The following is a 9,165-nucleotide window of genomic DNA, read 5'->3' on the forward strand; positions in this document are numbered from 1 at the left end:
AACAACAACAGAAGTTACAGAAGTAAGTTCTATTAATACACAACAACATTAGAGTAAGACAAATTTTTATGCTTAAAACATATATAAATATTGCTTTCCAAAAAAAACAAAAAAAAAGAAACCTAATTGCTAAACGATATAGATTTTCATTGTGAATTGCCAAGTGACATAATTTTTCTATTTTGTTTTGTGAAACCTTTTGCTAAGTTTATCGTGAAACCATTTGCTAAGCAACATCATTTTTTTACGAGCCAAGAGACATTGTGTTGAGTTCGTCTATGTATTTAATTTAAGTTTTAATTTTATAATATTACTTAAGGGTTAATGTCAGCAAAGTAAACACTTCATCGCTTTCGTTATATTCTTTAGGGAATGCATATAAATGCAACCGCGCTAATTGTTCAATTATAATATAAGAATCTATTGAAACTAAAGGGTTGTGTTTTTCTTCAAGCAATCCGCGTCAACATTTTCTGGTCCTTCGAGCCGGATAAGTCAGTCCCGCGAACATATAAAGTTTAGCCAATATATTTTGGCTAAGGTACATACAAGTACTACATATCGCAAATAATTAGCAGTTTTTGGTCCTTCTACCAATCGATTTCGGCTAATTAAATGAAAGTGTCTTATCGCGATTAATTAGTGTTAAATAACAATTAACTATAAGTAACCAGTGAACAAGGTAAAAAAAAGGAAGCTGCAGTGCGTTGATTTGTGCGTGATAGCAGTGCGAATATCGTCCTTCAAATCTACAAGGACAAGAAAAATGTCGAGCTCGGTAAAAACACGCGACTCTGCACTTAACGCCATTAAGCGGTATATGGCTAAGAGTACGGACGATACCTTTACGATGGATGCAGAAAGCATAAAAAGTTATATGCAACTGCTCAGTGAACAGGGGACTCGCTTTAATAGCGCTCAAGATGCGGTCGAAATTTCGTGTGGAAGTGACAATGTAGACATTGAAGAAAGTGTGCGAATTCAAGCTGAGACGTGGTACTCTACGGCTTTAACAAATTTCAATCGCATACAGAAGTGTCGTGCCGAAGCGCAACCCGCGTCCGTGACAACGCCTGTGTCTGCAGCAATACGGCTGCCAAAGATGGAGCTGCCTAAATTCTCTGGGGACTTCACGGAGTGGATCGGTTTTTTTGACGCATTTTCTGCCTTGGTCGACTGTAATGCCGCATTGTCAAATGGTCAAAAACTTCACTATCTTCGTAGTTGTTTAAGGGGTGACGCGTTAAAAATCATAAGTGGGTTTAAAATATGTGATGTTAATTATGAAGAAGCTTGGGACCTACTAAAATCGCGTTATAAGGTCATGCGCGTTATAGTTGAAGGACATTTTAGAGCTATGGCCAACGTAAAGAGGGCAGCTAGTGATACCGCCGACGCAATTAAGGGAGTGATCGACGCCTTCCAGCAACATATACGCGAGCTTAAGGCTTTGGGACGGCCAGTGGAATTTTGGGACGATAAGCTATTGTACGAACTAGTCAATAAATTAGACTTCGAGACACGAAAGCAATGGGAGCTATCACTCGTCACTCATGAGCCTCCGTCATTCGAACAGCTGCCCCCGCTTTTAGAAGTTAGATGTCGTTCTCTATCAATGCTATCATCGTCAACGGTATTATTGCCAGCTATGGGTAAAACCGCGTCGGTGTGTAAGTCTACGAATGTGTTTCACGCAGTGCAAGATCAGAACAGCACGGGCTGTATATTTTGTAACGGGCCACACAAAATATACAGTTGTGAAAAATTTCGGGACCTTGACGCAAACGGTAAATCGAAATTTGTGAGAGAATCGCGCCTGTGTATGAACTGCTTGAGTTCAGGCCATTATAAGGCAAAGTGTAACAGCACATCTGCATGCAGGATTTGCCATCAACGCCATCACACGCTGTTGCATAATACTGCCGCTACAACTAACGCTACAACCGTTGCTTATTTCGTCAACAGCGAATCTCTTGATTCTGCCTAAAATCACAAGCGATTTGCCAACACAGCCCATGAAGGTGTCGGCGTGGCCGCACATACAAGATCTACTTTTAGCCGATCAGCACTTCATGAAACCCGGGCGTATCGATATCTTGGTCGGAATGGACGTCATGGGACAACTCCTCTGCTCGGAGATTCGTAAGGGGCCACCCGGTACGCCCATGGCTCAACGAACGGTTTTCGGTTGGACGTTGCTTGGAAATGTTGATGGATCTGAATCCACTTCGCTCGGCTTACAGTGTCTGCATTGTGAAGTTCATTTAGATCGAGCGAAGAACGCTATTGTGAAGAGCTTTTCGAAAAAATGCACAGAAGGTCACCTGACGGTCGATTTATAGTAGAGCTGCCGCTAAAATCTGACGTACCCTTGGGAGCCTCACGAAGTTATGCTGTTCGAAGTCTACTAAGCATCGAAAAAAGACTTGCGCGAGATGACGACCTATGCCAACGCTACAATGAGTTCATGCAAGAACTCATCGACATGAAGCACATGGAACTTGCACCACCGCCAACGGATCAAACGTTCTATATGCCGCATCACCCCGTTGTAAAAGAGTCAAGCGTCACGACTAAATTGAGAGTCGGGTTCAATGCGTCCGCCAAAACCACCACCGGGAATTCGTTGAACGATGCATTATTTGTTGGTCCCCAATTGCAACCTGATTTATATTCAATTTTAACCCGTTTCAGAACACATCGCTACGCAGTAACCGCGGACATGGCGAAAATGTACCGCCAAATATGCATGTCCACGAAAAACCTCGATCTACACCGCACTGTCTGGCGTCGTGACCCGACGTTACCCATAAAGGATTATCGCATGTTGCGCGTTACTTATGGTGTTGCCGCTGCGTCCTACTTAGCCGTTAAATCGCTGCAACAAACCGCAAAATATTCGTCACACATTTGTGAGAAGGCTGCTGCCGTCATGCATAAGGACTTTTACATGGATGATCTCCTCACTGGTGCGTATTCTAAAGAAGAGCTGCTACGTTTACAACGAAACGTCTCCGAAATACTGAAGGGGGCTTCGAAATTCGAAAATGGGCTAATTGTGCGGAACTTTCCGAAAATGTTACTGGGAGATTGGCATAAAAAGAGTCAAATATCATCTGAAACGTGTTATAAGCGAAATTCTTCTGTCCTACGAAGAGTTCAACACGCTGCTAACAGAAGTAGAAGCCTGCGTCAACTCCCGCCCACTCTGTGACAATTCTGCAGCCGCTGGTGATGTAGAGGTACTTACGCCTGGCCACTTCTTTGTCGGTGAACCGCTTAAATCTATCCCGGAGTCTGAGGGTCAAGGGCTCCGTGGAAACCTGCGTCAGCGGTGGCAAGCAATTTCTGCCATGAGACAGCATTTCTGGCGACGTTGGAGAGACGAATATCTCGTCAGCTTGCAACGCCATACCGAATGGCTTCGCCTTTCACGCAACATCGAAGAAGGTGATGTTGTTGCAGTCTTCAACGAGCCTACCCCTCCGACGAAGTAGACGCTGGCACGTGTTATTAAATGCCACCCTGGCGCCGATGGACGCGTGAGAGTGGTTACGCTGAAAACACCGCATGGCGAATTAGTTCGGCCCATAGTAAAGCTCTGCCCTTTACCAACGAAAGGAGACTTGTTTCACGAAGAAACTACTAATTGATCATAAATGCTATTAAGCCTTTCATATTATTTCTTTGCTATAATTTGTAACTTTCTTTATTGAACTTATTGGTATGTAACTTTCTATATTGAACTCGGTGGTATGTTGAGTCCGTCTATGCATTTAATTTAAGTTTTAATTTTATAATATTACTTAAGGGTTAATGTCAGCAATGTAAACACTTAATCGCTTTTGTTGTATTCTATTTTCTGCTATATCCTTTGTTCTAACACATATGTACATTATTTACTGCTTTTGTTATTCATCCCGCAATTACCGCATATTTTACCGCTTATGTTTTTTCCACATAACTTACCGCTTTAGGAAGTGCATATAACTGCAACCACGCTAATTGTTAAATTAAACATATTAGAATCTATTGAAACGAAACGGTTTTGTTTTTCTTCAAGCAATCCGCGTCAACACATTGACTACGGTTCTACGAACTTAAAAAGAGGAAGTTGTACCTTTTAGAATTGAAGTAACCGTTAGGAATACAAGAATTTTTAAGACGGTATTTTAGACGTAACTAAAAATTTTTTTTATTCCAAAAAAAAAAAAATAAGCCTAGTTTAAGTTATATGAGTGACTCAGAATCAGACTATTTTTCTGATTCAGAAATTGAAACATTAGAAACGAGGGTTACAGCACTGACGAATACATAGAAGAAGACGTAGGACACATACACGAATGATTTTCGAATTTATCGTTGAACTCATATAGAAAATGGTTGATCAACCACAAAACCAAGTGGTAGTAGACCCCTTGAAATGTCTCCAGAACTTACCTGAATTTTATGGAGACACCAACGACTTACAGACCTTTACTACACTCATGGATAGAATTCACACATCTAAGAACATATGACGAATTGTCCCAACTTATCTTCTCAGACATGATCAAATCAAGACTAAAGGGTAAAGCAAGATAGACCATTGAAATAAATTGTCACGCCACAATCTGGTCAGAGATAAAAAGTGTTCATGTCACGAATTGTTTGACGAATTAAGAGGTGCAACATTTAGAACTAATACTTTAGATTTTTACAATGAGATAAAAAATAAACTACATAAACTTAATAATAAGTTAGTAGTTATCTTAGGCGAAACAGAAGCAACCAAGGTCAGTACCACAAATAATATGCAGACTCAGCATTTTCAAAAATAAGATTCCAGAACCAATGTAAGCCATTTTGTTCTGCGGAAATCCCACAGACCTAGAAGAAGCCATGGACACATTGTTCCAAGCAGAATACGCCCACATGGGGAGTCAAAATACGCAAATACCTCGCAATAAATATAATAAACAACTTCAGCCGATCCTAAACAATGTTCAAAACAAGAATAATCCCCGAGGAAGAAACAGTTTTTATATTTCATACAACAGGAGCAATTTTCAAAGTAGAAGCAACTTCAAAATATAAACGACTTCCAGAACAGAAACAATTCAAATTTTCAAGGTTCAGACTATTCACAAAACAGAAATAATTTCCAAAATAGAAACAACTTAAACTTTCAAAATATAGACTACTCACAAAATAGAAATAATCTCCAAAATCGAAACAATTTCCACATATATACACAATTCCCAAAATAGAAATAATTTTGCTAATAGACACAACCATCCAAATGGTAACAATTTCTCAAACAAAAATAACTTTCAAAATAGAAATTTGCCTGAATCCATGGATGCTAATATGATACACGATAATAACAATCTCCCAAATACCTCAACAAACAATCCTCTAAATTTTCCTTTACCAGCCTCTACGGAGCACTACCATATACCTATAATAGTCAAAAATCACCTTAGATTTATAATCGATACAAGTGTCACGCATTCAATTGTTAACCCCGGAATATGTAATCCAAAATGGAAAATTAAATCAAATATATCAACTTTAAAAACATTACAAAATACAGTTTCCACTAATATAATTTATCAAGTTCCATTATTTGAAGAATTAGGAGACCCCCAAAATAAAATACATTTAATAGGTTATCAATTCCACGAAAAATGCGATGGAATAATTGGTAATTATATTCTGCATAAATATAAAGCTATAGTTAATTTAAGAAATAATACATTAATAATAAATAATAGAAAAGTTTCCCTATTTTATGGTGAAAACCGTAGTAATTGCATTAATATGACAGAATACAATACTGACTGTACAATTGAACAAATTCGGTCTTCTCATATGAATTTAGAAGAAAAAACGGAAATATATGAGACCGTAAAAGAATATAAAAATATATTTTATCAGCCTAATTCTGATCTAACTTTTACAAGTGCTATAAAACACAGAATAAAAACAATAAATGACGTCCCGATTTTCACTAAGTCCTATCATTACCCGTATACACATAAAAATGAGGTAAAAAACCAAATACAAGAAATGCTGGAATCTGGAATCATCCGCCCCAGTAACTCACCATATTCAGCACCAAAATGGATTGTTCCAAAAAAATCAGACGCTAGCGGTCACAAAAAGTGGAGACTAGTGGTCGATTATAGAAAGTTGAACGAAGTAACAATATATGATTGTTGACGCGGATCGCTTAAAGAAAAACACAACCGTTTCGTTTCAATAGATTCTTATATTATAATTTAACAATTAGCGCGTTTGCATTTATATGCATTCCTTAAAGCGGTAAGTTATGCGGTAAAAACATAAGCGGTAAAATATGCGGTAATTGCGGGATGAATAACAAAAGCAGTAAATAAAATCTAAGTTCAAAGACCTCTAATTAAACAGCAATATGTACCTACGCATGTACATACGTGTAAGAACAAAGGATATAGCAGAAAATAGAATATAACAAAAGCGATTAAGTGTTTACTTTGCTGACATTAACCCTTAAGTAATATTATAAAAATTAAAACATAAATTAAATGCATAGACGGACTCAACATATCGCCGCCCTTGAACTATCTTAATAAGTTCAATATAGAAAGTTACAAATTATAGGAAAGAAAAATATGAAAAGCTTGATAACATTTATGATGAATTAGTAGTTTCTTCGTGAAACAAGTCTCCTTTCGTTGGTAAAGGGCAGAGCTTTACTATGGGCCGAACTAATTCGCCATGCGGTGTTTTCAGCGTAACCACTCTCACGCGTCCATCGGCGCCAGGGTGGCATTTAATAACACGTGCCAGCGTCCACTTCGTCGGAGGGGTAGGCTCGTTGAAGACTGCAACTACATCACCAGCGGCTGCAGAATGGTCACAGAGTGGGCGGGAGTTGACGCAGGCTTCTACTTCTGTTAGCAGCGTGTTGAACTCTTCGTAGGACAGAAGAATTTCGCTCATAACACGTTTCAGATGATATTTGACTCTTTTTATGCCAATCTCCCAGTATAAGTAACGCGCAACATGCGATAATCCTTTATGGGTAACGTCGGGTCACGACGCCAGACAGTGCGGTGTAGATCGAGGTTTTTCGTGGACATGCATATTTGGCGGTACATTTTCGCGATGTCCGCGGTTACTGCGTAGCGATGTGTTCTGAAACGGGTTAAAATTGAATATAAATCAGGTTGCAATTGGGGACCAACAAATAATGCATCGTTCAACGAATTCCCGGTGGTGGTTTTGGCGGACGCATTGAACACGACTCTCAATTTAGTCGTGACGCTTGACTCTTTTACAACGGGGTGATGCGGCATATAGAACGTTTGATCCGTTGGCGGTGGTGCAAGTTCCATGTGCTTCATGTCGATGAGTTCTTGCATGAACTCATTGTAGCGTTGGCATAGGTCGTCATCTCGCGCAAGTCTTTTTTCGATGCTTAGTAGACTTCGAACAGCATAACTTCGTGAGGCTCCCAAGGGTACGTCAGATTTTAGCGGCAGCTCTACTATAAATCGACCGTCAGGTGACCTTCTGTGCATTTTTTCGAAAAGCTCTTCACAATAGCGTTCTTCGTAGCGTTCTTCGCTCGATCTAAATGAACTTCACAATGCAGAGACTGTAAGCCGAGCGAAGTGGATTCAGATCCATCGACATTTCCAAACAACGTCCAACCGAAAACCGTTCGTTGAGCCATGGGCGTACCGGGTGGCCCTTTACGAATCTCCGAGCAGAGGAGTTGTCCCATGACGTCCATTCCGACCAAGATATCGATACGCCCGGGTTTCATGAAGTGCTGATCGGCTAAAAGTAGATCTTGTATGTGCGGCCACGCCGACACCTTCATGGGCTGTGTTGGCAAATCGCTTGTGATTTTAGGCAGAATCAATGCGTCAACAGTAAAGCATTGGGCTTAAAAATGAGATGATAATGAAAGTAATACTTCACCCCTAGAGCGTATCCCTTGGGAGGAACCAATTCCAGAAATCAATATTGCGGACCCTCTTCGCGCTAATCCCAAGCGTTGTACACATGACTCGGTTACGAAGGAAGCATGCGAACCAGAATCAAACAGCAAGCGAGCGAGTTGCCAATGACCAGAGCAATCGCGTACCTTGACTAAGGCGGTCGCCAACAGCACAGTTCTTTCTCTTGGATGAGGCTGGTTGGGATTGGCATTCAAATATGAAGACGTACAGGCAGCAGCGGTGTCTGTGGAAGGACCGTTAGCGGATGAAACGGTTGCATTCGTTTGATGCATGACGTCTGCGGCGGGGGAGAAAGGCCTAAGAGAGGCGCTGTTGACGAAATGAGCAACGGTTGTAGCGTTAGTTGTAGCGGCAGTATTATGCAACAGCGTGTGATGGCGTTGATGGCAAATCCTGCATGCAGATGTGCTGTTACACTTTGCCTTATAATGGCCTGAACTCAAGCAGTTCATACACAGGCGCGATTCTCTCACAAATTTCGATTTACCGTTTGCGTCAAGGTCCCGAAATTTTTCACAACTGTATATTTTGTGTGGCCCGTTACAAAATATACAGCCCGTGCTGTTCTGATCTTGCACTGCGTGAAACACATTCGTAGACTTACACACCGACGCGGTTTTACCCATAGCTGGCAATAATACCGTTGACGATGATAGCATTGATAGAGAACGACATCTAACTTCTAAAAACGGGGGCAGCTGTTCGAATGACGGAGGCTCATGAGTGACGAGTGATAGCTCCCATTGCTTTCGTGTCTCGAAGTCTAATTTATTGACTAGTTCGTACAATAGCTTATCGTCCCAAAATTCCACTGGCCGTCCCAAAGCCTTAAGCTCGCGTATATGTTGCTGGAAGGCGTCGATCACTCCCTTAATTGCGTCGGCGGTATCACTAGCTGCCCTCTTTACGTTGGCCATAGCTCTAAAATGTCCTTCAACTATAACGCGCATGACCTTATAACGCGATTTTAGTAGGTCCCAAGCTTCTTCATAATTAACATCACATATTTTAAACCCACTTATGATTTTTAACGCGTCACCCCTTAAACAACTACGAAGATAGTGAAGTTTTTGACCATTTGACAATGCGGCATTACAGTCGACCAAGGCAGAAAATGCGTCAAAAAAACCGATCCACTCCGTGGAGTCCCCAGAGAATTTAGGCAGCTCCA

The 9,165-nt window shown here is 40.7% G+C and overlaps 4 protein-coding genes across 4 annotated transcripts; 2 read left to right on the top strand and 2 right to left on the bottom strand.

The window, feature by feature from the left end:
• Nucleotides 1-766: 766 nt before the first annotated feature.
• On the top strand, nt 767-1,987 carry LOC129250602 (uncharacterized). The gene has a single exon (XM_054890209.1). It carries the CDS (start codon nt 767-769, stop codon nt 1,985-1,987), a length of 1,221 nt encoding a protein of 406 aa, XP_054746184.1.
• A 321-nt stretch (nt 1,988-2,308) lies between these two features.
• LOC129250603 (uncharacterized) lies at nt 2,309-3,214 on the top strand. The gene has a single exon (XM_054890210.1). The coding sequence runs from the start codon at nt 2,309-2,311 to the stop codon at nt 3,212-3,214; it is 906 nt and encodes a 301-aa protein (XP_054746185.1).
• Nucleotides 3,215-7,059: 3,845 nt separating this feature from the next.
• On the bottom strand, nt 7,060-7,547 carry LOC129250604 (uncharacterized). Its single transcript, XM_054890211.1, has 2 exons — nt 7,212-7,547; nt 7,060-7,161 (listed from the first exon to the last, which is right to left on the bottom strand). Exons 1-2 carry the CDS (start codon nt 7,545-7,547, stop codon nt 7,060-7,062), a joined length of 438 nt encoding a protein of 145 aa, XP_054746186.1.
• Nucleotides 7,548-7,918: 371 nt separating this feature from the next.
• LOC129250605 (uncharacterized) lies at nt 7,919-8,911 on the bottom strand. Its single transcript, XM_054890212.1, has one exon. The coding sequence runs from the start codon at nt 8,909-8,911 to the stop codon at nt 7,919-7,921; it is 993 nt and encodes a 330-aa protein (XP_054746187.1).
• Between the last annotated feature and the right edge of the window lie 254 nt (nt 8,912-9,165).

The sequence above is a fragment of the Anastrepha obliqua genome, chromosome 6 (genome assembly GCF_027943255.1).
Source record: "Anastrepha obliqua isolate idAnaObli1 chromosome 6, idAnaObli1_1.0, whole genome shotgun sequence".
NCBI lineage: Eukaryota > Metazoa > Arthropoda > Insecta > Diptera > Tephritidae > Anastrepha > Anastrepha obliqua.